The sequence below is a fragment of the Tachyglossus aculeatus genome, chromosome 19 (assembly GCF_015852505.1).
Source record: "Tachyglossus aculeatus isolate mTacAcu1 chromosome 19, mTacAcu1.pri, whole genome shotgun sequence".
Taxonomy (NCBI): Eukaryota; Metazoa; Chordata; class Mammalia; order Monotremata; family Tachyglossidae; genus Tachyglossus; species Tachyglossus aculeatus.
Genome location: NC_052084.1, coordinates 21,597,242 through 21,624,811, shown reverse-complemented (window position 1 = coordinate 21,624,811; position 27,570 = coordinate 21,597,242). Strand labels below are relative to the sequence as shown.

At 47.4% G+C, this 27,570-nt stretch overlaps 1 protein-coding gene across 1 annotated transcript in view; it reads left to right on the top strand.

The window, feature by feature from the left end:
- Positions 1-14,270: 14,270 nt before the first annotated feature.
- Positions 14,271-27,570, top strand: part of AMD1 (adenosylmethionine decarboxylase 1) — a 33,058-nt gene continuing 19,758 nt past the window's right edge. The window contains exon 1 of the mRNA XM_038760831.1: positions 14,271-14,730. Coding sequence (XP_038616759.1) covers positions 14,621-14,730 — 110 coding nt within the window. The 5' untranslated portion in view covers positions 14,271-14,620. The remainder of the gene's footprint in view (positions 14,731-27,570) is intronic.

Below are 27,570 nucleotides of genomic sequence, written 5' to 3'. Positions count from 1 at the left end.
CACAGCTTTAAGTCCCTTCTTATCACCCCATCATGTTCCCACCTCTCCCACTCCCATCCTTTGAGTTTAACGACTTTACTGACAAAATCAAAACCACCAGGTGTGTGTTCCCCAGAGCCTCTCTCTCATGTCCCCGGCCCCCTCCCATCTTTACATCCACTTTCTCATCCTCCTCAGCTGTTTCTCCTGCCTGCTTTCAAAGTCTACCCCATCTACCTCGTGTCTCATACAGTCAATCAATCGATGGCATTTACTGAGCACTTACTGTGCGCAGAGCACTATACTAAGCACTTCGGAAGTACAATGGAGTTGGTAGACATTCATTCATTCAATCGTATTTATTAAGCGCTTACTGTGTGCAGAGCACTGTACTAAGCAGTGGGGCCTAGTGGCTAGAACATTGGTCCCAGTCAGAAGGACCTGAGTTCTAATCCCAGCTCCGCCACTTGTCTGCTGTATGACCTCGGGCAAGTCACTTAACTTCTCTGTGCCTCAATTACTTCATCAGTAAAATGGAGATTAAAAATGTGAGCCCTATGTGGGATTTGGACTGTGTCCGGCCTGATTATCTTGTATCTACCCCTGTGTTTAGTACAGTGCCTGGCACATAGTAAGCCCTTAACAAGTACCATAAAAAAATAAGAAAACTTACACCACACTTCTTCCCTGCCTGATTGTCATCTTCAGCCCACTGCTCTCTGATGGCTTCTGCCTCTCTTCCTTCAAACATACCAGGTCTCCCATAGCTTAAAAAAAACCCAAAACTTCTCTGAATCCCACTGCATCTTCCAGCAATTGTCACATCTCTCACCTCCCATTCTTGTTCCAACTCTTTTCCCCCAACTCCCATCTTAACACCCTCTTTACTACCCTGAGCCAGCGTTCTCCTAGGTCACCGATGAATCGGGCAGAATCTGACAAAATCTGCTGGACTTTACTCTTTTAATCTGCCTCAAACTCTCAACTACCTTCAACACTGTGGACCACTCCCTTCTCCTGTAAACACTCTCTAACCTTGTTTTTTCTGACATAGTCCTTTCTTGAGTTTCCTCTTTCCTCTCTGACTGATCCTTCTAACTCCTTTCACCTGCTCATTCTCTGCCTCCTACTCCCTTACTCTGAGCAACCCTTAAGCCTCTACTCTAGTTCCTCTTCTCACTTTGCCCTTACTCCCTTGGGAAGCTCTTCCATGCCCACAGGCTCAACTACAATCTCTATGAGGGTGACTGTCTCTATTGCCGTATTGTAGTTTCCAAACACTTTGTACAGTGCTCTGCACACAGTAAGGGCTCAATAAATACGACTGAATGAATGAATTCGTTAGTCAATCTTGTTAGCCCTGGCCTTTCTTCTCTGGAGCTCTCATTCTCTCCTCCCTCCAAGACATCTCTATATGGATGTTCCACTGGTATCTCAATCTCAGCGTGATCAAAACTGAACTCATCTTGTCTCCTCAACCTGATTTTCCCCCCTCAGTTGACGACACCATCATCCTCCCCACACGTGAAGCCTACAACCTTGACATTTTCCCTGATTCTTTCCTCCTTTTCCACCCCCATATTCGGTTGGTCACCAATCCTGTCTTTTCTTCCTCCGTAATTCCAAAATTCATCCCTTCCTCTCTATCCAAACTACCACCACACTGGTCCCGGTGCTGGTCATATCCCAAATTGACACTGTATCAGTCTCCTGGCTGATCATCCTGCTTTCGGTCTTTCCCTCTCCCATTCATACTTCTCTCTACTACCCAGCTCATTTTTCTAAATCATCACTCTGCTCACATCGCTCCATTCTTCAAAAATCTCTAATAATGGCCCACTCCTCTCCAAAGCAAGGAAAAACTCATGACCACTGGTTTTAAAGTATATTCTTGGCTGTAACAGAAACAGTATTTATTCCTATTTCCCTGCCCATAAGGAGCTTACATTCTAATGGGGCAGACAGATTTTTTTTAACAGAGTAATCAAAGTCACTCACTGAATATACAAATGAATAATTCATACACAGAAGTGCTCAGGATGGGCATAAATAAGTGTATAAATCCTGGAGTCTGAAGTGGAGAGATGAGTGAGGAAGCTGATGAAATAAGCACTCAATCATCTATTCCCCCCCTGCTTCTTTTCCCACTGCATTCCAGTTTGCACTCTCCATTCCTCTCAATCTAACCTACTCACTGTGCCTTGGTCTCTACTCTCCCACTGCTTACACCCTCCCAGAACTTCCTCCCTCTTTAAACCTGACAGAGCACAGTTCTCCCCAGTGTCAAAGCCCCTTTGAAATCACATCTCCTCCCGGAGGCCTTCCCTGATGAATCTCTCCAGTTTACATTCCCTCAACTGCCCCTTTGGTACTTCCATGTCCCCTAAGCACTTCAGTATTCATAACATCCTGAAGAACACCACTTGAGTACTCACAACATCCTGAAGAACAGTTAAGTACTCAGAATATCCTGTAACACTTACGTACACATTTTACATATTCTATTACTTCCTACTATCTCTTAGTCTTAAGCACTAACTCACAAACGTATTTGCTTTTCCTATCTGAAATTTATTTCAGTGTCTGCCTCCCCTTCTAGATTGAAAGATCCTAGGGGATAGGAATCTTGCCTACTAATTCTTTAACACTCTCTCAAACAACTAGTACAGTGCTCTGCACACAGCAGGTGCTCAATATTATTGTTTTAATAAAACAATATTTTTTTATGACCTCATTCGCTCCCACGGCTTCAACTATCATCTCTATGCTGATGTCACCCAGATCTACATCTCTGCCCCTGCTCTCTCCCCCTCTCTCCAGGCTCGCATCTCCTCCTGCCTTCAGGACATCCCCATCTGGATGTCTGCCCGCCACCTAAAACTCAACATGTCCAAGACTGAGCTCCTTGTCTTCCCTCCCAAACCCTGCCCTCTCCCTGACTTTCCCATCTCTGTTGAGGGCACTACCATCCTTCCCGTCTCACAAGCCCGCAACCTTGGTGTCATCCTCAGCTCCGCTCTCTCGTTCACCCCTCACATCCAAGCCGTCACCAAAACCTGCCGGTCTCAGCTCCGCAACATTGCCAGGATCCGCCCTTTCCTCTCCATCCAAACCGCTACCCTGCTCGTTCAAGCTCTCATCCTATCCCGTCTGGACTACTGCACCAGCCTTCTCTCTGATCTCCCATCCTCGTGTCTCTCCTCACTTCAATACATACTTCATGCTGCTGTCCGGATTGTCTTTGTCCAGAAACACTCTGGGCATGTTACTCCCCTCCTCAAAAATCTCCAGTGGCTACCAATCAATCTGCGCATCAGGCAGAAACTCCTCACCCTGGGCTTCAAGGCTGTCCATCACCTCGCCCCCTCCTACCTCACCTCCCTTCTCTCCTTCTCCAGCCCAGCCCGCACCCTCCGCTCCTCTGCCGCTAATCTCCTCACCGTGCCTCGTTCTCGCCTGTCCCGCCGTCGACCCCCGGCCCACGTCATCCCCCGGGCCTGGAATGCCTTCCCTCTGCCCATCCGCCAAGCTAGCTCTCTTCCTCCCTTCAAAGCCCTACTGAGAGCTCACCTACTCCAGGAGGCTTTCCAGACTGAGCCCCTTCCTGCCTCTCCCCCTCATCCCTCCCGTCTTACCTCCTTCCCTTCCCCACAGCACCTGTATATATGTATATGTCTGTACATATTTATTACTCTATTTATTTATTTATTTATTTTACTTGTACATATCTATTCTATTTATTTTATTTTGTTAGTATGTTTGGTTTTGTTCTCTCTCTCCCCCTTCTAGACTGTGAACCCACTGTTGGGTAGGGACTGTCTCTATATGTTGCCATCTTGTACTTCCCAAGTGCTTAGTACAGTGCTCTGCACACAGTAAGCACTCAATAAATATGATTGATTGATCGATTGAATGATTGATTGAAATGTACCAAGCACTGGGGAGAAATAAACAGGCGAGAGTTAGAACATAAACCCTGTCTCCCAAGGGGTTCACAGTCCAAAGATAAATGCGGGAGAGGGGGTTGTGACAGTCATGTAAAGAAAGATGAAACTATAGAAACATCATAAAAGACCAGGACAGTGATAATTACTGTAAGAGCCATATGGTGCTGTGGTTAAATCAGCAGTTTCAGGGTCCTAACGGCTCAAAGTCCATCAGCCACAGTCACAGCCACAGTCTCTCCAACATCCTAAAGGTGGAGAAGGCCTCATGTTGCTGGAGTCTCTTAACTCCGGGTGCTTTGGCCAATTCCAAAGGACATCAAGCAAGGCTTTGGTTTCTCCATGACCCTTTTCGCCGTAGTGATTGTGATCCCCTCTAGACCGTAAACCTGTTGAGGGCAGGGACTGTCTCTCTTTAAAGCTGTATTGTGCTTTCCAAGTGCTTAGTACAGTGCTCTGCACACAGCAAGCGCTCAATAAATACGGCTGAACGAATGAATGTATGACTGTGACCGGAACGTGGGGTTCTCTCCTACTTGGATTGTGAGTCCCATATGGACAGGGACTGTGTCTGACCTGATTACCTCATATCTACCCCAGTGCTTAGTTCAGTGTTTGGCACATCTTGCCTTGTTTTATGCTGTCGGGTCATCTCCTACCCGTAGCGACTCTGCGGATGCATCTCTCCCAGAACCAACCACCATCCGCAATCGTACTGGTAGTGTATCCATAGGGTTTTCTTGGTAAAAATACAGAAGGGGTTTACCATTGCCCTCTTCCACGGAGCACATCTGAGTCTCCACCCAGCACAGGTGAGTTTTGACTTGTAGCAGATTGCCTTCCACTCGCAAGCCACTGCCCAAGCTAGGAATGGAATGGGTAGGCCTCTGTTTGACTCTCCTTCCCTTAGAAAAGACTGGTAGGGTACTGGAAACTCTCCAGGTGTGATCCTGAGAGGGGCTGGCACATAGTAAGCACTTAAATACCACAATCATCATTATTATCACTATTGGGTCTACACGTAGGGTCTACTGTACTAGACACTTGGGAAAGTACAGTACAACATTCCCTGCCCACAACGAGCTTACAGACTAGAAGACATCACAAGCTGCATTGGCACGGCCAGGAAAGAGGTTGGAAAACTGGACCGCTGGATCATCCGCTTTGGTAGGAAAGAGATGTCAGCCTGATAAAACAGACTGACAACTATACCGTTGTCATCACAACCCCGCTTTACAGCTGAGGCCTGGACCACGTACTGATAGCATATCAGACCAGTTCCAGCTGTATTGTCTAATGCGGATAGCTGACATCAAATAGCAAGATCTCACCCCAAACAGACAGGTTCTGTAACACTGCGGGAACCCGGGCACTGAGGCATTGACATTCGGAGCTCAGCTGCGATGGTGCGTTCATCTGCCACAAATGATGAGGAAAGAATCCCCCAAGACAATCTTTTATGGAGATTTGAGGAATAGCATTCGAAGCAGTCTATTGGCTCGCCCGCTCCTACCTTACCTCACCGATTTCCTGGTATAATCCAGTCCGCACACTTTGTTCTCCTAACACAAACGTACTCATTGTACCACGATGCCGCCTATCTCGCCACTGACCCCTTACCCGTGACCTCCCTCTGACCTAGGGGTCCCTCCCCCTTCAAATCTGACAGACCACCGCTCTCCCCACCTTCAAAGTCTTATTAAAATCACATATCTTCCAAGAGGCCTTCCCCGATTAATCCTTCTTTTAAGCCAAGAACAATGCTTGGCACAAGGTAAGCGCTTAACAATTACCAACATTAATATTATTCTTTTTCCCAATTCCATCACTCTCATGCTTCACTTAGGTACTTGGGTCTATACCCTTGAAGCACTTAATATTTACCCCACCTTCAGCCCCACAGCATTTATTTTCATACCCGCAATTTGTTTAAACGTCTGTGCCACCTCTAGACTGTAGGTTCCTTGGCGGCAGGGAACATGCCAACCAATCTGTTGAATTGTACTTTCCAAAGCACTTAGTTCAGTGCTCTGAATGCAGCACTCAATACCTACCATTGACTGTTTGATTAATTGAGGTCATGGCCCTGAGAAGACAGCAGGAAAAAGTACAGAGATTTACTTACCGAAGGCCAAGCTGATACCGTGCTCCGTTAACACTGGTGTTTGGGAACTTGCAGCCTCAGACGGGTCCTCTCGGGGTAAGATTTGCCATTCAGGCCGTTAAGTCTTTTGAGAATGATGTATTTCTGATGTAAAGAAGAAACATACTATATGAAAGATGGCTTCAAGTCTCTTCACATAATAAAATAATAATAATAATAATAATAATAATAATAATGGTGTTTGTTAACCGCTTACGATGTGCTAAGCACAGTTCTAAGCACTGGGGGTGGGGGGGATGCAAGGTAATCAGGTTGTCCCACATGGGGCTCACAGTCTTAATCCCCATTTTACAGATGAAGTAACTGAGGCACAGAAAAGTTAAGTGACTTGCCCAAAGTCACACAGCTGACAAGTGGCGGGGCCGGGATTAGAACCCACGTCCTCCGTCTCCCAAGCCTGTGCTCTTTCCACTGAGCCACGCTGCTTCACATACGTGACTTGTGGTCAGCACTGGGCCCCAGGCTCTACTGGGCCTCTACGTCTACCTCATAAGGAGGGAAGGGACAACCTACCTCCCACCTCCTCCTACCTTACCTCCCTGCTGGTTTCCTCCTGCAAACCAGCTCGCACATTTGGCTCCTTTAATTCCCATCTACTCACTGTACCTCGATCTCGCCTTTCTCGCCACCGACTTCTCACGCATGACCTTGTTTCGGCCTGGAATGCCTTCTTCATATCGGATAGATGACCACTCTCCCCACCTTCAAAACCTTATTGAAAGCACAGCTCCTCCGAGAGGACTTCCCCGCCTAAGCCCTCATTTCCTCTTCACCCACTCCCTTCTGTGTCACCCTTGCACTTGGCTGTGCATCCTTATTTACCCCTCCCTCAGCCCTACAGCACTTATATCCATATCCATAATTTCTTTCTTTATAGTAATGTCTGTCTCCCCCTCTAGACTGTAAGCTTGTTGTGGGCAGGGAACATATCTATCAACTCTGCACAAAGTAACAGCTCAAATAAATACGATGAATTGATCGACTGACCAAGGCTCAGGTGTCATTTTCGAATGACGACTCTATCATCATCATAACAGTAATAACGGTGGTATTAAGTGCTTCCTTTGTGCACAGCACTGTTCAAAGCGCTGGGGGAGATACAAGGTAATCAGGTTGTCCCACATGGGGCTCACAGCCTTAATCCTCATTTTGCAGATGAGGTAACTGAGGCACAGAGAAGTGAAGTGACTTGCCCAAAGTCACACAGCAGACAAGTGGCGGAGCTGAGATTAGAACCCATGACCTCTGACTCCCAAACCCGCCCTCTTCCCACTAAGCCATTGCAGAGCTCTCCGTAAGCACTTAATAAACACGACTGATTCAGCCATAAAGCAACCTTTAATGGCTTTTTCTGACTTTCCATATCTGCAAGTAAATTTAGTCACTCTCCCCAATTAAATTTAAGCTCCTCGGAGGCATGGAATGTGTATCTTGCTACTATTGCACTCTTTCAAGTGCTTAATATTGTGCCTAGCACTCAATTTACCATCAGTTAATACTACTGATTGGTTCATCACTTGAATTTTTCCCCAACCATTGGAGAGATGGGTCCAGTCAGGATCTGGAAGAAAGTTTTCATTCATAACCTCAGCTTAAATAATCAAATTTTTTGCACAATCTGGCAATGTAAAAAACAAAACTACTTTCTAACCTAATAATAATAATGGCATTTATTAAGCGCTTACTATGTGCAAAGCACTGTTCTAAGTGCTGGGGAGGTTACAAGGTGATCAGGTTGTCCCACGGGGGACTCACAGTCTTCATCCCCATTTTACAGATGAGGTAACTGAGTCCCAGAGAGGTTCAGTGACTTGCCCAAAGTCACACAGCCGACAATTGGCGGAGCCGGGATTTGAACCCACAACCTCTGACTCCAAAGCCCGGGCTCTTTCCACTGAACCACTCTCCTTCTCTAGCTGCGCTCACTAAATTTTATGAAGAAATAAGCTAGCATTCATTAGAACAAACAGATGCCCTGCAGCAGTGGGATGGAAAGGGGAGTCTGAAGTGCAAGATAAAATCAGGTGTCTTCCTAGCTAGCATTCCTCAGATTGGGAGTCAGGATCTCTAGAGCAGGGAAATTCCAAAGAAGTCCTATGACTCAGTTACGGTACTCTGAGGAGCTGTTTGGTGATGACAGTGGCAAACTGAAGGCTTTCTGAGTCTGATGAGCTAAACTCCTTCAACCCCTGGGTCCTTGCCCACTCTCTCAGCCATTAACCTGATGTGATGTCGGGTGTCATCTTCGAACGGCAACTCTACCATCATCATCATAATAGTAATAACGGTGTTTTTTGTGAAGCGCTTCCTTTGTGCAGAGCACTGTTCTAAGCGCTGGGGGAGATACAAGGTAATCAGGTTGTCCCACAACCTGACTGCGAGCCCACTGTTGGGTAGGGACTGTCTCTATATGTTGCCAGCTTGTACTTCCCAAGCGCTTAGTACAGTGCTCTGCACACAGTAAGCGCTCAATAAATACGATTGATTGATTGATTGATGTCATCAGGGGCCAAAGGTTCAGTTCTTGGTCCCCTTCTGTTCTCGATCTACACTCATTCCCTTGGTGACCGCATTCGCTCCCACGGCTTCAACTATCCTCTCTACACTGATGACACCCAGATCTCCATCTCTGCCCCTGCTCTCTCCCCCTCCCTCCAGGCTCGCATCACCTCCTGCTTTCAGGACATCTCCATCTGGATGCCTGCCCGCCACCTAAAACTCAACATGTCCAAGACTGAACTCCTTGTCTTCCCTCCCAAACCCTGCCCTCTCCCTGACTTTCCCATCACCGTTGACGACCCTACCATCCTTCCCGTCTCACAAGCCCGCAACCTTGGTGTCATCCTCGACTCCGCTCTCCCGTTCACCCCTCACATCCAGGCCGTCACCAAAACCTACCGGTCTCACCTCCGCAACATTGCCAAGATCCGCCCTTTCCTCTCCATCCAAACCACTACCCTGCTCGTTCAAGCTCTCATCCTATCCCGTCTGGATTACTGTATCAGCCTCCTCTCCAATCTCCCATCCTCCTGCCTCTCCCCACTTCAATCCATACTTCATGCCGCTGCCCGGATCGTCTTTGTCCAGAAACGCTCTGGGCATGTTACTCCCCTCCTCAAAAATCTCCAGTGGCTACCAATCAACCTGCGCATCAGGCAGAAACTCCTCACCCTGGGCTTCAAGGCTGTCCATCCCCTCGCCCCCTCCTACCTCCCCTCCCTTCTCTCCTTCTACAGCCCAGGCCGCACCCTCCGCTCTTCTGCCGCTTATCTCCTCACCGTACCTCGTTCTCGCCTGTCCCGCCATCGACTCCCGGCCCACGTCATCCCCTGGGCCTGGGATGCGCTCCCTCTGCCCATCCGCCAAGCTAGCTCTCTTCCTCCCTTCAAGGCCCTACTGAGCTCACCTCCCCCAGGAGGCCTTCCCAGACTGAGCCCCCTCCTTCCTCTCCCCCCCCCCCTCACCTTACCTCCTTCCCCTCCCCACAGCACCTGTATGTATGTATATATGTTTGTATATATTTATTACTCTATTTACTATTCATTTTATTTGTACATGCTTATTCTATTTATTTTATTTTGTTAATATGTTTGGTTTTGTTCTCTGTCTCCCCCTTCTAGACTGTGAGCCCACTGTTGGGTAGGGACCATCTCTATATGTTGCCAACTTGTACTTCCCAAGCGTTTAGTACAGTGCTCTGCACACAGTAAGTGCTCAATAAATACGATTGAATGAATGAATGAATGAAACTGTAGGCGTTTTGAGGGTCCATTCAGGACTAAAACGCAATATGAGAAGCAGCATAGCCTAGTTGGTAGTCAGTCCTGGAAGTCAGAAGGACCTGGGTTCTAATCCTGTGCCACTTGTCTGCTATGTGACCTGTGCAAGTCACTTAATGTCTCTGCGCTTCATTTACCACATCTGTAAAATGGGGATGAAGTTTGTGTCCAACCTCATTAGCAACTATCTATTCATAGAAGAATAGAAGAATAATAGAAGAAGAAGAATAGATAGAGAAGCAGTGTGGCTCAGTGGAAAGAGCCCGGGCTTTGGAGTCAGAGGAAATGGGTTCAAATCTCGGCTCTGCCACTTGTCAGCTGTGTGACTTTGGGCAGGTCACTTAACTTCTCTGGGCCTCAGTTACCTCATCTGTAAAATGGGGATGAAGACTGTGAGCCCCCCGCGGGACAACCTGATCACCTTGTAACCTCCCCAGCGCTTAGAACGGTGCTTTGCACATAGTAAGTGCTTAATAAATGCCATTATTATTATTATTATTATTCATTCAATCAGAAACCCCAGCACTTAGTATAGTGCCTGGTACACAGTAAGCACAGTAACAAATCTCATTTTAAAAAAAAATCTGAGTTATCACAGGAGCCCTCAGAGATGTTGTAAGACAGCAGGTTGAGAATCATTACTTTTGCTCACTCTTCCTCTACTTTTACATCCCCATAATACAAATAATGTCTTATTTTTCATGTAGCTCTTTTCCAAAGAGCTTTCATGTCAGTTAATAACAATAATAATAATAATAATAATAATAATAATGGCATTTATTAAGCACGTACTATGTGAAAAGCACTGTTCTAAGCGCTGGGGAGGTTACAAGGTCATTAGGTTGTCCCACGGCCGCTCACAGTCTTAATCCCCATTTTACAGATGAGATAACTGAGGCCCGGAGAAGTGAAGTGGCTTGCCCAAAGTAACACAGCTATCAGTTACCTCTTTATCTTGCCAACACCTCTATGAAATAGGTAGAGACAAGGTTTATTAGCCTGATTTTACAAATGAGCAGCAGAGAAGCAGCATGGCCTAGTGGATAGATCATGGGCCTGGAAGTTAGAATGTCCTGGGTTCTAATCCTGGTCTTGCCACTCGTATACAGTGTGACTTTGGGCGAGTCAAATCACTTCTCAGTGTCTCAGTTACCTCACCTGTAAAATGGGGATTAGTCTTATGAGCCTCATATGGAACAGGGACTGTGTCCAACCTGATCGGATTCCATCTACCGCAGCGCTTAGTAGACTGCCTGGCACATAGTTAAGTGCTTAACAGATACCATAATCAAATTTAAAAAACAGAGAGGCTGCCGTCCCGTTTCTGTTTGGTAAAAATATGCTTTTTCCCCTCTGATCAGGATTGAGAAAAGCTTTGCTTCTGTGACCGGGAAATCTTAAAATTGCATTTTTCCTTTTCCCAAAAACTTGGTGCTGAAACCCCTCGGTTGGATTCACTCCTTCTCCTACTGCATACAGATCCTCATTGCCTATCATTTTCCTACCTGCTTTTATGTCAGTGTCTCTCCTCCTACTCCATACAGATCCTCACTGCCTATCATTTCCCTACCTGCTTTTATGTCAGTGTCTCTCCTTCTCCTACTCCATACAGATCATCGCCTATCATTTTCCTACCTGCTTTTATGTCAGTGTCTCTTCTCCTACTCCATACAGATCCTCGTCGCCTATCATTTTCCTACCTGCTTTTATGTCAGTGTCTCTCCTTCTCCTACTCCATACAGATCCTCGTCGCCTATCGTTTTCCTACCTGCTTTTTATGCCAGTGTCTCTCCTTCTCCTACTCCATACAGATCCTCATCGCCTATCATCTTCCTACCTGCTTTTATGTCAGTGTCTCTCCTTCTCCTACTCCATACAGATCCTCACCGCTTATCATTTTCCTACCTGCTTTTATGTCAGTGTCTCTCCTTCTCCTACTCCATACAGATCCTCATCGCCTATCATTTTCCTACCTGCTTTTATGTCAGTGTCTCTTCTCCTACTCCATACAGATCCTCATCGCCTATCATTTTCCTACCTGCTTTTATGTCAGTGTCTCTCCTTCTCCTACTCCATACAGATCCTCGTCGCCTATCGTTTTCCTACCTGCTTTTTATGCCAGTGTCTCTCCTTCTCCTACTCCATACAGATCCTCATCACCTATCATCTTCCTACCTGCTTTTATGTCAGTGTCTCTCCTTCTCCTACTCCATACAGATCCTCACCGCTTATCATTTTCCTACCTGCTTTTATGTCAGTGTCTCTCCTTCTCCTACTCCATACAGATCCTCATCGCCTATCATTTTCCTACCTGCTTTTATGTCAGTGTCTCTCCTTCTACTCCATACAGATCCTCATCGCCTATCATTTTCCTACCTGCTTTTATGTCAGTGTTTCTCCTTCTCCTACTCCATACAGATCCTCATCGCCTATCATTTTCCTACCTGCTTTTTATGTCAGTGTCTCTCCTACTCCATACAGATCCTCATCGCCTATCATTTTCCTACCTGTTTTTATGCCAGTGTCTCTCCTTCTCCTACTCCATACAGATCCTCATCGCCTATCATTTTCCTACCTGCTTTTATGTCAGTGTCTCTCCTCACTGCCTATCATTTTCCTACCTGCTTTTTATGTCAGTGTCTCTCCTACTCCATACAGATCCTCATCGCCTATCATTTTCCTACCTGTTTTTATGTCAGTGTCTCTCCTTCTCCTACTCCATACAGATCCTCATCGCCTATCATTTTCCTACCTGCTTTTATGTCAGTGTCTCTCCTCACTGCCTATCATTTTCCTACCTGCTTTTATGTCAGTGTCTCTCCTTCTCCTACTCCATACAGATTCTCACTGCCTATCATTTTCCTACTCCTACCTGCTTTTTATGTCAGTGTTTCTCCTACTCCATATAGATCCTCACTGCCTATCATTTTCCTACCTGCTTTTATGTCAGTGTCTCTCCTTCTCCTACTCCATACAGATCCTCACTGCCTATCATTTTCTTACCTGCTTTTATGTCAGTGACTCTCTTTCTCCTACTCCATACAGATCCTCACTGCCTATCATTTTCCTACCTGCTTTTATTTCAGTGTCTCCCCTTATCCTACTCCATACAGATCCTCATCGCCCATCATTTTCTACCTGCTTTTATGTCAGTGTCTCTCCTTCTACTCCATACAGAGCCTCACTGCCTATCATTTTCCTACCTGCTTTTATGTAAGAGTCTCTCCTTCTCCTACTCCACACAGATCCTCATCGCCTATCATTTTCCTACCTGCTTTTGTCAGTGACTCTCCTCCTACTCCATGCAGATCCTCACTGCCTATCATTTTCCTACCTGCTTTTATGTCAGTGTCTCTCCTTCTCCTACTCCATACAGATCCTCACTGCTTATCATTTTCCTACCTGCTTTTATGTCAGTGTCTCTCCTTCTCCTACTCCATACAGATCCTCACTGCCTATCACTTTCCTACCTGCTTTTATGTCAGTGTCTCTCCTTCTCCTACTCCATACATATCCTCACCGCCTATCATTTTCCTCCCTGCTTTTATGTCAGCGTCTCTCTCCCCCTCCAGACTGTAAGCTCCTTGTGGCCAGAGGCCATCGACTTGTACTCCCCCCAGCTCTTAGCAGCGATCCTCGCCCGGCAAGCGTCCACTAAACATCACCCATCGATCGGCTTCATTTCGCACCGCTCACGGATGAACGCCTGTACATTTACCTTCCTTCCAAAAGACTGGGAGATGGCGTTCCGAAAACCCTTTCGATTCGGAGACGGATCTTCCGAATCAGTGTATCGGTCGGGAGCTAGGAATCGCGGGGGATCAGGGGAGTGAAGTTTCTCGGGGCCGTGAGCGGCGGGTTGTAAATGGGGCTGGGGGCGAGGAACCAGGGAACGGGGGGCGCCGCCTCGGCCTTTGCAAGGGGGGGGGGTTGGGGTTGGTTTTTTTTCCTCATTTTGAAAAGGGCAACTAATGGGCGAGTGTGGGGTCCGAACGCCGGGCCCAAATCGGAGGGGTTGCGCAGCGCTTTCCGGGCCCACTGCAGGGCCGGGAGCGTGGCTGCGGCGGTCTCCACACCGATCGGTCGCCGCCCTCTTGAACAGGCCCGTTAAACCCGCTTTGGGACTTGGTGGCCACCGCTTTACAATCGGTGGCCGTCCCGCCTCAGGCCTCGCCTCAGGGCCGCCTCCTCCTTCTCCTCCTCCTCCTCCTTCTCCTCAGGCGCCGAGGGGGCGGGCCCACACCGCCCCCCCGAGGAGCCGACCAATCGCGGCTCGCGCGGCGGGTGACGGACAGCCGCGCGGACCTATGAGCGGGCGACGTGCGTCACTTCCGCCCCGGCGGAGGGGGCGGGCGCGCGGCCTATATAAGGCCCGCTCTCACGCAGCGCCCTCGCTTACACAGTATGGCCGGCGACATTAGCTAGCGCTCGCTCTGTGCTCTTCTCTGTAACGGGAAACAGCGGAGTACATGAGACTGAACTGCATCTGCCTCTATAGCCAACACGGACTCACGTCAACTTTCGCTCAAAAGGAAAAAAAAAAATAACCACCGGGCAAATTTATTCTTTTTTTTTTAAAAAAAAGTTAATATAAAAATTACAAGCTAGAAGGAAAAAAAAAAAAAAAAACCAAAACGCAACACCTCCTGAACTTTAGAGAAGCGGCAGGAACAACCCGCAGCGGCGGGAGAAGGGGAGATTTAATTTAGTTGTCGATTTTCTGTGGTTGTTGGTTGTTCGCTTGTCTCACGGTGATGGAAGCTGCACACTTCTTCGAGGGGACCGAGAAGCTGCTGGAGGTTTGGTTCTCCCGGCAGCGGCAAGACGAGAGCAAAGGATCCGGGGATCTCCGCACCATCCCAAGGTCGGTGGGCGGGCGGCCCCGCGCCGCGGGGGCCGAGGGGGCCGGGGGGGCGAGGACTCGGGGGCCGGGGCCGGGGCCGGGGCCGGGGCCGGGGGGGAGGAAGGCCGCTTGGTTGGACGGTTTCGGTGATGATGATGCTGCTGCTGATCTCCCCCGCCCGGGCCGCGCCGCACTGGCTCGGGGCTGAGAACGGGAGCACGCCCGTGGGGACGGAGGGAGCGACGGAGGCAGGGAGGGAGGAGCCCCCGGGGGGTTGGGCCGCCGCTTCGGGGCGCCGCCTTGGATTCCCCGCCTGCCCGCCCCAAGGTGGGGGGGGGGGAGTCCTGGGGCTGGAGGAGAAGGGCCTCTTCCTCCTCCTCCTCCTCCTCCTCCTCCTCCGGGGCCCCGCTCCCGACAACCCGGGGGCAGGGACAGAGCGAGGCGGACAGCCAGCGGGGCCGATTGGGCGGGCGGTGCCGTGTCGCAGTGGTCCTGGCCAACGCCGCCGCCGCTCTGCAGCAAAGGCCGGGCCCCCCGCCCGCGCCGCTTCCCCCGCCGGGCCTGACCGGGGGCGGCTCCCCCCAGTGGGCCCGCCCTCGGCGGCGGCGGCGGCGGCGGGGGGGGGACACGTGGGGGACGGACGGACGGACGGACCCGGGCCCCGAAGTTCGGTCGGGGCCATCGCGCGGGAAATGGCGCGGCGAGGCCGGCCCGGCCGGCGGCGGCGGCGGCCAGGGCGCTCCGCGGGAGCCTCCGCCGCGGGGGAGGGCGGGGGCGGGGGCGGGGGCCGGGACTGGCCAAGGCCCCGGCCAATCAGCGGGCGAGGGGGCGGGCGCTGGGGCCGCCTCGCCCAATGGGCGGGGGCCGCTGCGCCGCCGCCGGCTCCCAACGGACAAAAGCGCCCGACGGCCAGCAGGGGGAGGGCGAGGGCGCCTGTGGGCCGCCCTCGCCCTCGCCCTCCTCCTCCTCCTCCTCCTCCTCCTCCTCCTCCTCCTCCTCCCTCCCTTTCTTCTTTTTTCTTCTTCTCTTCTCCTTTTCTTCTCCTCCTCTTCTTCCCCCTTTCTTCTTCTTTTCTTTTCTCTTCTTTTTTCTCCTTTTCCTTCTCTTCTTATCATCATCATCATCATCAACCGTATTTATTGAGCGCTTACTATGTGCAGAGCACTGTACTAAGCGCTTGGGAAGTCCAAGTTGGCAACGTATAGAGACAGTCCCTACCCAACAGTGGGCTCACAGTCTAAAAGGGGGAGACAGAGAACAAACCAAACATACTAACAAAATAAAATAAATAGAATAGATATGTACAAGTAAAATAAATAGAGTAATAAATATGTACAAACATATATACAGGTGCTGTTCTTATTCTCTTCTCTTTCTCTTCTTTCTCTTCCTCTCTTTCTCTTCTTCTCCTCTTCTCTTTTCTTCTCCTTCTTCCCCCTTTCTTCTTCTTTTCCTCTTCTCTTCTTCTCCTTTTCTTTTCCTTTTCTTCTCTTCTTTCTTATTCTCTTCTTCTCTTTCTCTTCTTTCTCTTCCTCTCTTTCTCTTCTTCTCTTCTCTTCTCCTTTTCTTCTTCCCCCTTTCTTCTTTTCTTCTCCTTTTCTTTTCCTTTTCTTCTCCTTATTCTCTTCTCTTCTTGTCTTTCTGTTCTTCTTTCTCTTCCTCTCTTTCTCTTCTCCTCTTCTTCTCCTTTTCTTCTTCCCCCTTTTTAATTCTCTTCTTCTTCTCCTCCTTCTCTTCTTCCGTCTTCTTCCTTCTTCCCTTCTCGGCCCACCTTGCGTAAGAGGGCTCCGCAGTTGCGGACTCTTTATTTCTTGATCTGGACAGACCACCGCGAAGGTCGCACTTGTCTCTGCTGTTCCTCGCGGTCGATGGCTTTTCCCCCCCACCGACGGATGGAGGAAACCTGCTCTGGCGGGTTGATCCATTCTGGGCAAAACTGTGGTTACAGTGGAATCCAAGGACATGTGAAGCGAGGAAGAGACCAAGTGAAAAATGAGCAGGAAATGAATTGCAGAATCATGAACTGTCACCCTTTTCGGTCATTCATTCATTCATTCAATCGTATTTGTTGAGCGCTCACCGTGTGCAGAGCAAGCGCAGGGAAAGTACAGCGATAAACAGAGACAATCCCTGCCCACAACGGGCTCGCAGTCTAGAATGTGAGGATCGGGAAACCGAAGAGAAATTCCCCCGGGCCCTCTGCCCCATACACATTTTGTTTTTCTTGAAATCTGGTAAAGTTGATTCGAGGTCTTAAGTATCCGCTGCACTGATGGGGGAAAGCACTTGGCTGGAGCTGTGGAGATGGCAGGGAATACCTCAGGCCGTTGGTCTAGTAAATAGTATTACGTGTTATTAGTATTAGTAATGGCATTACTCAGTATTACTGCTGAGAGCTGGGATAGGAATGCCCAGTAGGGGATTAGCCGCGGTCCCTGCCCTTCGGGGGCCTGGTCAGAAAACGTTATCGTTTTAGTCGAAATACTCCTATTCCTCATTACCTAATTAACTGACTTTTGTGTTGCAAGTATCTTACTTTTGGCTTGAGATGGGAGTTCCACCGTTTAGGGATATCAACGTGGCTTAGTGGAAAGAGCCCGGGCTTTGGAGTCAGAGGTCAGGGGTCCTAATCCCGGCTCTGCCACTTGTCTGCTGTGTGACCTCGGGCAAGTCACTTCACTTCTCTGGGCCTCAGTTCCCTCATCTGCAAAATGGGAATTACAACTGAGACCCATGTGGGACAACCTGAGGACCTTGTATCTACCACAGCGCTTGAAGCAGTGCTTGCCACATAGTAAGCACTTAAATACCATCATTATTATTACTGTTATTATTCATTGAGTGCTAACTGTTTACAGGGCACTGCATCTGCATTTTGAGCTTAGAAGAGTTCAACGTAACAATGTAAGACATTCCTTGCCCACAACAAGTTTATGGACCAGAGGGTTAGTCGAGGAATCCTACCATCATTAATGATATAGCTAACGTTTGCCCGGCCCACCTGAAACTGGGGTCCTGCCGTCATTCAGTGAGCATCCAACCTGATTACCTTGTATCTACCCCAGTGCTTAGAACAGTACTTGGCACATAGTAAGCGCTTCACAGGGGCCCTAACTATTGTTTTGCCATTTTTCTTTTCTTTTTCCTCTCTGGGGGAAAGAGGAAGCTGGAAGAGGCTGGTCAGTGAGGAAGGAAATACAGCAAAAGGGTGGTTAAAGGCCTTTTGCAACCCTACTGCAGAGTTTGTGGTGTTCAGTTTGGGTGGGGTGAGGTTTTCCAGGGAACTGTTCTTCTCTCAAGGCTCATGGTGTTCCATAGTGGCGTTTTGGGGTTTGTTTTTGGTTTTTTTGCCGGTCCTTTGTGCTGCCTCCAGAATCATCGTGTGTGCAGAGCATCTGGGGGAGAACAATGAAATAAACCCTCAAGGAGTTTGCATTTTAGCAGGGTGGGAGGAGGCGGACCCACGGTGGTGTCTGGAAGGTAACTGGGGTTCAGTTGTCTAGCCTAAAGCTGGGGCTGAAAGACAGTAACTCCTGGCGCTCCGGTCAGGTTAAAACGTCTAGTGTGAAGCAGCGTGGTAGAGTGGTTAGAGCACAGACCTGGAAGTTAGAAGGTTCTAATCCCGTCTCTACCACTTGTCTGTGTGACCTTGGGCGAGTCACTCCACTTCTCTGTGCCTCTGTTACCTCATCTGTTAAATGGGGATTAAGACTGGAAGCCCCATATGGGACAGGGACTCTGTCCAATCTGATGATCTTATCTCCGTCCTGGCACTCAGTACAGCGCATGGCACTTAGTAAGCGCTTAATAAACACCATAAAAAAGAATGTATTTTTACACAAATTTCGGTATTTGTTGTACTGTTCTCTCCCGAGTGCTTAGTACAGTGCTCTACACAAAGTAAGCACTCAATAAATACCACTGAATGAATGAATGCACTGGGCTGTCCCCATAAAGTGAGGTTTAGGTCAGCTCTGGAACTCCTTGAGCTGAAAAACTTGGTCCGGGACCAAAGGTGGGACCACCTTTCCTGACTTCAATGGGCCTTTAACCAAAAACCTGGCAATGACTCGGTGGAGTGATAGGATTTGCCTTATTCACAGTTGTTGTGGCCCACCACAAGTAGCCGTCTAGCCCTTTTATAATCCTGTTTGGAGATTCGGGGGTGGGGGGGGGGCAGTTTGTATGTTGAACTCATCTTAGGCTCTCCGTAGGTATTAAAAAAAGCACAGTCCAGTGCTAATGAACAGTGCCTTCCAACATGCTAGCTTATGATGGGTTGTGGCGGCACACCTGAGTGTCCTGAGGAGGAGACTCAGCTGCTGCCGGAGTTTTGCTTGTAAGTCATCTGTTTTTTACAGAAAGAACTTAATAGAATTTTCATGCATAAGAGCAGATTGGCAGTTGTGCAACAACATCTGTCTTGGCAACCTGTGGACTGAAGAATACACATTGATAAAGCTAGGACTGTTTGCACAAGTGAGAATCCATCGCTATTACCCGTTGAAACGTGTTTGTGCGGTTTGCGGTCTCACGAAATAAGGTGAGGCTAGATTCCATGATTTGGACTACTTAGTCTAACAACATTTCACAAATGTACTGAAAGGGCATGTTTTGACCTTGGAGAGGGATTCATTTCTAATCCCTGTTTACCATTCTGTTTGTCAACTCTCTGATGGAAGTCCCATTTTTCAACCTCCAAGTTGCATCCTTGAGCCCATAGTTATGTCTATGAGGAATTATGTGCAGGAAGTGAGACTTGGACTGGGTCTGGAGGGTCTATCCCCCCAGTTAGGCCAAAATGTTTTCACGGGGCATTTTGGTTTAAACACTCAGAGACTTAAGGAATGTCCCTCTGGCAGTCTAGACCAGTTCAAACCTAGGATGCCGCTGTCGAAAGAAATGATTTGGTGAGTGATGTCACGTACGGTGAGCACTACAGCACCGAGTTGTAACGCAGGATTTTGCAAAAAACACTCTCCCCGTATTTTTTGAAATTAGAGGGTCCCTTGGGGGAACCTGAAAATTACGCCAGCACCATTTTTGAAAGGTTGTTAGTGATAAATGTACAAGTTATTCAGCCTTGTAACTAACAGTTCCGTTGGCCTTTGTAGATTTTCTTGTTTGGACTGTGCCCCCATCCCCGCCCTTCCCCTTCTGATCCCCGGGATCTGTGCCATGTCTGTCTTCAGCAGCCAAACCTCCGGATTTTGCTCAATCTACACTTTTAGGGTGTCCTTGGCAGCTAGGGCACCCCGAGTTTACAGGACATTTCCTGCTACTATCCAATAACTTACAGTGCCCCTTTAGCTTCAACTGGAGGCAGTTGGAGTTTGAGTAGCCCAGAATTCTAGAATTGTGCCCAAGGACTTTCTGTCCTTTCACTTGATCCGAGGGTTGTAAAGAAGGACTTAGATACCCCGAGCACATAACAAAAAAGTATTTCATTTCATATAAAACTTAATGTGAGTTAACATATTTGGTAACAAAGCAGTAAACGTTCTAGTTATAGACACTGTACTTCTAGCCAAAAGGAACCATAAAATAAAATACTTTTAGAGTTGACACGATATCCCTTTCCTAAAGTCCGTGGCCTTAACATTTACTCAGCCCTTCTGAAGCTGTGGGAGGCTCTATCACGTGCTTCAGTCTCCATTCTCCTCCGAGTTATCCTTACTTGAGGCTTATGTTTCTTCAGTTAAATACCCAGTTCTGTTTAACCAGTCCCAGGCCCAATCCTTGTACTGGTAGTGGTTTCAACTTCAGCATCGTGTTCAAAATGGAGAAGCCCTCAAAGGTGTCTGTGTAGCTTCCTATTAGCTTTCCCTTTTGAAACAGCAGAAATTTGGAATTTGCGAAATGAATTATTCTTCTTGCTGGCATTCATGTTTCTCCAAGAAAGAAAAAGAAAACCCTAAATGAAAGAAAACATTTCCAAGATTTAAGAGGGGGGGAAAAACCCCAGAAAATGTTTTCCATGTAAAATGATGTTGCCTACTTGTACTTCCCAAGCGCTTAGCATGGTGCTCTGCACAGAGTAAGTGCTCAATAAATCCAATTGAATGAATGAATTAAGCCAAAACATTTCTCGAGGGGGGATGAGAGGAAAGTGTCTGCTGATAGATCCATCTTCGTTAAGGAAAGTGATTCTTGGTAAGCCAAAGATTAGCTTTGAAATCTTCCATCCAGGTGCTTACGAAAATCCCGCATAACATAATGTATAAATTCAGATTACTTGTGTGGTTTCCAGAGTACCGTTTGGAAATTCTTGCCATAGTCAGAGCAAGCTAAATGACTTAGTTCAGCCTCCCCCTGTTAAGTTGAATTCACTTAAGTACTATTCAGAATTGTGCTCTTGTCTGTGTGACTTATAAAGCAGATTGGTTTAAGTTCCAGGAGCATTTTTCTCCTGACTTGCTAAGACCCATTGTCTTAAGCAAAATGGCACCGGGTCCTGCGAACATCAAGCATGACAATGAACAACTTTTTTGTGGGTACACTGTGGCCGGGACTCTTGCTTTGAGCCTTTTCATTCCTATATGCTGTCCTAGGTGAATATCAATGTCAACTGTGTCATCTTTGAATAAGGACAGTATACTATTATGTCTCTATTTTAAACTAAAATATATTGCTTATTCACACAAGTGTGTCCTGCAAGCAAACAATATTTCCTTGTAATCGTTCCCCTTCACACAATTACAAGGGCTTCGGGGACCTTAAAATATTAATAGTAATTAATAATTATTATGTTGTCAACTTGTACTCCCAAGCGCTCTGCACACAGTAAGTGCTCAATAAATACGATTGACTGAATGAATGAATTAACAGTGATTTAGTTTGCCTGTAACACTATCAGGTCATGTGAGCATGGTAATTCATCATCATCATCATCAATTGTATTTATTGAGTGCTTACTATGTGCAGAGCACTGTACTAAGCGCTTGGGAAGTACAAATTGGCAACATATAGAGACAGTCCCTACCCAACAGTGGGCTCACAGTCTAAAAGATAATTCAACGTAGGTGACTGATCTTTAGATTGAGGTACTGTTTTTCCTAACTCCTTGATTCTAGGGTATTGCCAAAGAGTTTCTCCTTTGTTTTGAGAACCATTTACAGTGGCTAAGCCTGCCTTGTTTCAGTAAAAATTAAGTTTTTACCCAGTTACTTGTCAGAACCAACACTGATCCAGAGTGGACTGGGGCATTACAGAGAGCGCTAGAAAGCAGACCCTAGATAATATTAGTGACGAGTGCTTAGACCCAGGGAGTGCATTTGCCCAAATGGCAGTCTCTGAGGTGATAAATCGGAAGCAGGCTCCTGCAGTTTTCTCTTGTATGCATCTTCTTCCTCCATCCCACTTGTAGGGGCTCCACATAGGCCAGAAAAATCTGAGACCCAAGCCAAGTGTGAGGCTACTTGTCTATGCGGTGCTGAATGAAAAACGAGCACTGGTGAGCAGGTTGCCCCTCTAATCCCAGGGGGCAATTAGCCAGTCAGGCATGGGGAGACAAAGCGGTATTGAGAGAAGACATCAAACAAACTCAGATGAATAAAAAAGTCAAGCAAAGAGCCAATGACAAGTGGCCAGTTTTGCTTATTGAGCAAAGCCAACATTTTCAAGACCAAACTTTATGGAGAAAGAGAAGGCCTGTGTTTATGCAGTGGCCCTTGTGGACTCACTGCGATGGGCCTTCACAAGGTGCAAGCACCGGGAACTTATAATAATTATGGTGTTTAAGCGCTTACTCTGTCAGGCACTGTTCTAAGCGCTGGGGATAGTCTCAGTCTCAATCCCCATTTTACAGGTGAGATGACTGAGGCACAGAGAAGTCAGGTGACTTGCAGAAGGCCACACAGCAAACAAATGGCAGAGCCGGGATTAGAAACCATGACCTTCTAACTCCCAGGCCCCTGCTCTATCCACTCTGCCATGCTGCTTCTCAACTTACCCTTATCTAGGCCTGAGGAATCCCAAAATGGATGGCATAGGATGAAATAGCACTCATTAAGCAAAAGCACTAGACTGTAGGCTTCTTATGGGCAGGGGGCTAATTCTTTTGTACTCTCATAAGTGCGTAGTACATTGCCCTGCGCACATAAGCGCTCAATAAATACCATTGATTGGTAGTCAAAGACGACTGGATTAGGCACAAATCCCTGTCGCAGTTGGGACTCAGTCTGACAGAGGAAGAACAGGTATTTAAGTCCCATTTTATAGATGAGGAAACATAGGCACACAAGGTCACAAGAGCCAGGAATCAATCAATCACTCACTGATTGTTTACTCTTTGCTTGGGAGACTACATTACAACAGATTTGGCGGACACATTCCCTGCCCACAGAGGGCTCAAGAATCTAGGGGAAAGTTCTCACCTATGGTCTGCTCAAGAGTCCTTGACAAGAGGCAATCTATTTTGAATTTACTCCAAACTTTAGTACAGTGCTTGGCCCATAGTTAGCACTTAAATGCCATTATCTGAGCCCACTCCTTCCTCTCCCCCTCCCTCCCGCCCTACCTCCTTCCCTTCCCCACAGCACCTGTATATATGTTTGTACAGATTAATTACTCTATTTTACTTGCACATCTTTACTATTCTATTTATTTTATTTTAATATGTTTTGTTTTGTTGTTTGTCTCCCCCTTCTAGACTGTGAGCCCATTGTTGGGTAGGGACCGTCTGTATAGGTTGCCAACTTGTACTTCCCAAGCGCTTAGTACAGTGCTCTGCACACAGTAAGTGCTCAATAAATATGATTGAATGAATGAATGCATTATCATTAAGAGCAGACATCCCATATGTGAGTAAACTACAGAAACTAGAAACCTTGCAACCTAGACTATCAATCAGTGGTAATGATTGAGCGCTTACTATGTGCAGAGCACTGTTCTAAGTGCTTGGGAGAGTGCAATGCAACAGAATTAGCAGGCATGCTCATGCAGGCATTCCCTGCTCATAATGAGCTTATAGTGTAGAGGGGGAGACTGACCTTAATATGAATAAGTAATTTATAATAGGTAACTTAGAGATGTGTACATAAGCGCTGTGGGGTTGGGTATGTAGGGCAAATATCAAATGTCCAAAGGTCAGGTGCAAGTGAATTGACGGTGCAGAGGGAAAGCGAGCTGGGGAAAAGAGGGCTTAATCAGGGAAGGCCTCACTGAGATGTGACCTTAATTGTGCTTTGAAGGTGGAGAGTGGTGCAGTGGGGGCGTGGGGAGAGCTAAGTGTGGGCTGAGCCATAGTAGATGAGCGAGGTGAGTTAGGATGGGATGAGCTGATTGCCTTCTGTTTGACGTGGGTGGGTGGCCATTGCAGATTATTGAGGAATGGGGAGACGTGAGCTAAGCGTTTTTGTTGATGGATGATCTGTGCCACAGAGTGGGGAGAGACAGCAAGCCGGGAGATTAGTGAGGAGGCAGAAAGCAGTCAAGGCTTGGATCGACACGGTAGCGGTTCCGATGGGGAGGAACGGGTGGATTTTTAGCAGTGTTTAAGAGGTAGAACCAACAGGATTTGGTGACAGATTGACTATGTGGGTGGAATGAGAGATGAGTCGGATAACGCCAAGGTTACGGGCTTGTGAGGTAGGGAGGATAGTGGTGTTTAGAGTGATGGAAAAGACGGTGGGAAGAGGAGGAGTTCCATTTTAGACATGTTTAATTTGAGGTGTCGGTAGGACATTCAGGTAGATGTGTCTTGAAGGCAGGAAGAAATGTGAGATTGCAGGAAAGGAAAGGTCAGGGCCGGATCGCTACTTTCAAACATGCCCATGTCTCCCCTGTACTAAAAAAAACCCTCCCTCAAAACCACAGCTCCCTCCTTCCAAACTCCTTGAGGGAGTCTTCTATACCCGCTGTCACAAGTTCCTTTCCTCCAATTCTCTCCTTGACCCCCTTCGATCTGGCTTCCATCCCCTTCACTCCAAGGAAACCGCCCCCTCGGAGGCCACAAATCATCTCCTTCTTGCCAGGTCCAACAGACTTTACTCCATCCTAATCCTCCTTGACCTCTCAGCTGCCTTCGACACCGTCTACCACCCCCTTCTCCTGGAAACGTTATCCAGCCTTGGCTTCACCGTCCTTTCCTGGTTCTCCTCCTGCCTCTCTGGCTTATTCTCAATCTCTTTCTGGCTCCTCCTCTGCTTCCCACCCCCTCGAGGTTCAGTTCAAGGTCCCCTTCTACTCTTTATCTAAACCCACTCCCTTGGAGAACTCGCTCGCTCTCATGGCTTCAACTACCACCCAAACCTACGTTTCCAGCCCTCGTCTTGCTCCCTCTTTGTAGTTTCACATCTCCTCCCACCTTCAAGACAGCTCTACTTGGATGCCCTGCCGTCACCTCAAGCTTAACATGTCAAAAACAAACTCTTTTATCGCCCCACCCAAACTCTGTTATTCATCTGATTTTCCCATCACTGTAGGCAAACCACCATCCTTCCTGACTCACCCTTATCCTTGGCTTTAACCTTTATTCCTTTCTCTCATTGAACCGCATCAATAAATCTCGGGTTCAGCCTTCACAACATCGTTAAAATCTGCCCTTTCCTTTCCATCCAAACTGCCACTATGTTAATCTGAGCATTTAACCTGCCCCAGCATGAGTACTGTATCTGCCCTCTTGCTGACCTCCCAGCCTCCTGTCTCTCCTCACTCCAGCTCGTTGTGGGCAGGGACTGTCTGTTATATTAAATCGTACTCTCCCAAGCGCTAAGTACAGTGTTGGTGAGACACCCCAGTAGATATGTATTGAAGGCGGGAGGAAATGTGAGATTGGAGGGAACCAGGGCTGGAAACATAGACTGGGAATCATCGGCATAGAGACGGTAATTGAAGCCATGGGAGCAAATGAGTTCTCCAGGGGAGTGGGTTTAGAGGGAGAAGAGAAGGTTAGGTAAAGTTTCAAGGGGAAAGGGTTGACCTACAGTATCAAAGGTAGCTGAGGGTTGTAGGAGGATTCAGAAGGAATAGAGACCGTCCAATTTGGTGAGAAGGTCATTGGTTAACTTAGGGCTGTTCCTGTGGAGTGAAGGGGGTAGAAGCCAGATTGGAGGGGATCTAGGAGAGAATTGGAGGATAGGAAGTGGAGATCATGGGTGTCTCCCTCAAGACTCTACAACTCTCAGCAACTCTCTCAAGAACTGTGGAAAGAAATGGTAGGAGGGAGATGGGGCAATAACTGAAGGAGATGTAGGGTCAAGGGAGGGGAGACATGAGCATGTTTGAAAGCAGTGGGGAAGGAGCCATTGGGGAGTGAACAGTTGAAGATAGCAGTCCAGGAGGGAAGAAGGGGTGACCATTTTAAAAAGGTATGACGGGTTGGGATCAAGAACCTGTTATGAGGTGGGGACATTAGAGAGGAGGAGTGAGATTTCATCTTGAGTCACTGTAGGGAATATAGGGAGATTTGACCACATAGAATCAAGGGTATCCATTTCTGTTTTGTGGTAGTACTAGTAATAGTGGTTACTGAGCACCCAAGGAGGGGAATGTCCTGTAAGTGATCGGGGTTTTATTAGACATGAAGTTGTCGCTGCATTTTTCTCTGCTATCCTTGCTGCAAAGCTTCTCCACCCAGGGGACAAGGGACACTTACCCTTCACTCTAACCCAAAATGGAAAGCTGAGCTCAAAGATTGAAACGGGAGGGTGAGTGTGCCTTCACATTAACGAAGACCTTACTTTTTGCAGTGACTGGGGCTAGAGCTCAGAAGTTCATGGCTTGTTCAGTGAACTCCAGATTGCCATCATTCAGAGGATGCTTGTCCAGCTAATAGTGGCTCACTTTAGATAACCATTTCCTGAAGTTAATCAATCTTTTGTGACCGGTTGTAACACTGCCCTGAATGGTGGAAATTTCCTGTTTATATTATAGATCCTTCCTTGTTCTCAAAAGATAATTTTATGTGGTGCTGAAATTAGTAACTTGGACTCTTAGCCACGAGGAGCTTGAAACTGGGCTCCTGTAGCCACAATACCTTACCGCTCTTTTTATTTTTGTCCTGGTCGCGTGCGCGTGTGAGTTTGTGTGTGTTTTGTGTATGCGTGTGTGTCCTTTTCCTTCCTTAAGCATCTGTTACTCATCCCACTTCCTAGCCTTTTCTCTTAGTGTGAGTTTTTTGGCGAATAGGTATCATATCTAATTTTCAAGCTTGTTTTTTCTACATTGTGTAGTACAGCATTTTGCACACAAGTGCTTAATGAATACTGATGCTACCACCGAATGGAGAAACAAGATCAGATACACAAGATAAAAGTAGTGGCTGTCCATAGAGGCTGTCTTTAGCATCTTTCCACCAGAAATCTAAAGTGCTTCATCAACATCTATGGGAGCCACATTTTTTTTTTAGAAAAGCCAAAGATGTATTAATACTAGAATTTTTTCTTTGGAAAAGAAAAAAATAAATTACTTGTATATAAAATAACATGTAGAACGGTGTTTTGTATTGGTATGTGCGATGATTTACAGACCTCTTAAAGTTTCTCTCAAGGCATTAATGTACCCAGAATTACCTTCCCCAAATTGGTAACAGTGTAATAACATATTCATTCTGCTGGCAGAGGGTTTTTTTTTTTCCATTTGTGTGGGAGATTTCTCCTCCCCCCAGGCCCCATAGGCATGTAATTTATTTTCTCCCTCCTGCTGGCCTCAATGTGCAAACAAGGCCTGTAAAGCTATCCTTAAAGATTAGGTACTGGGTACATGTGCCAGCAGAAATACATGTCCCTGTAATTCCAGCAGTAGGTGTGCCCAGAACATAGGCATCTGTTGTAACTGATTCTCGTTAGTACATTTAAAGAAACGGGTAGAGAAAACTGCCCATATGCTTTGACTGCCCCTACCTGCCCAAATAATATGTAG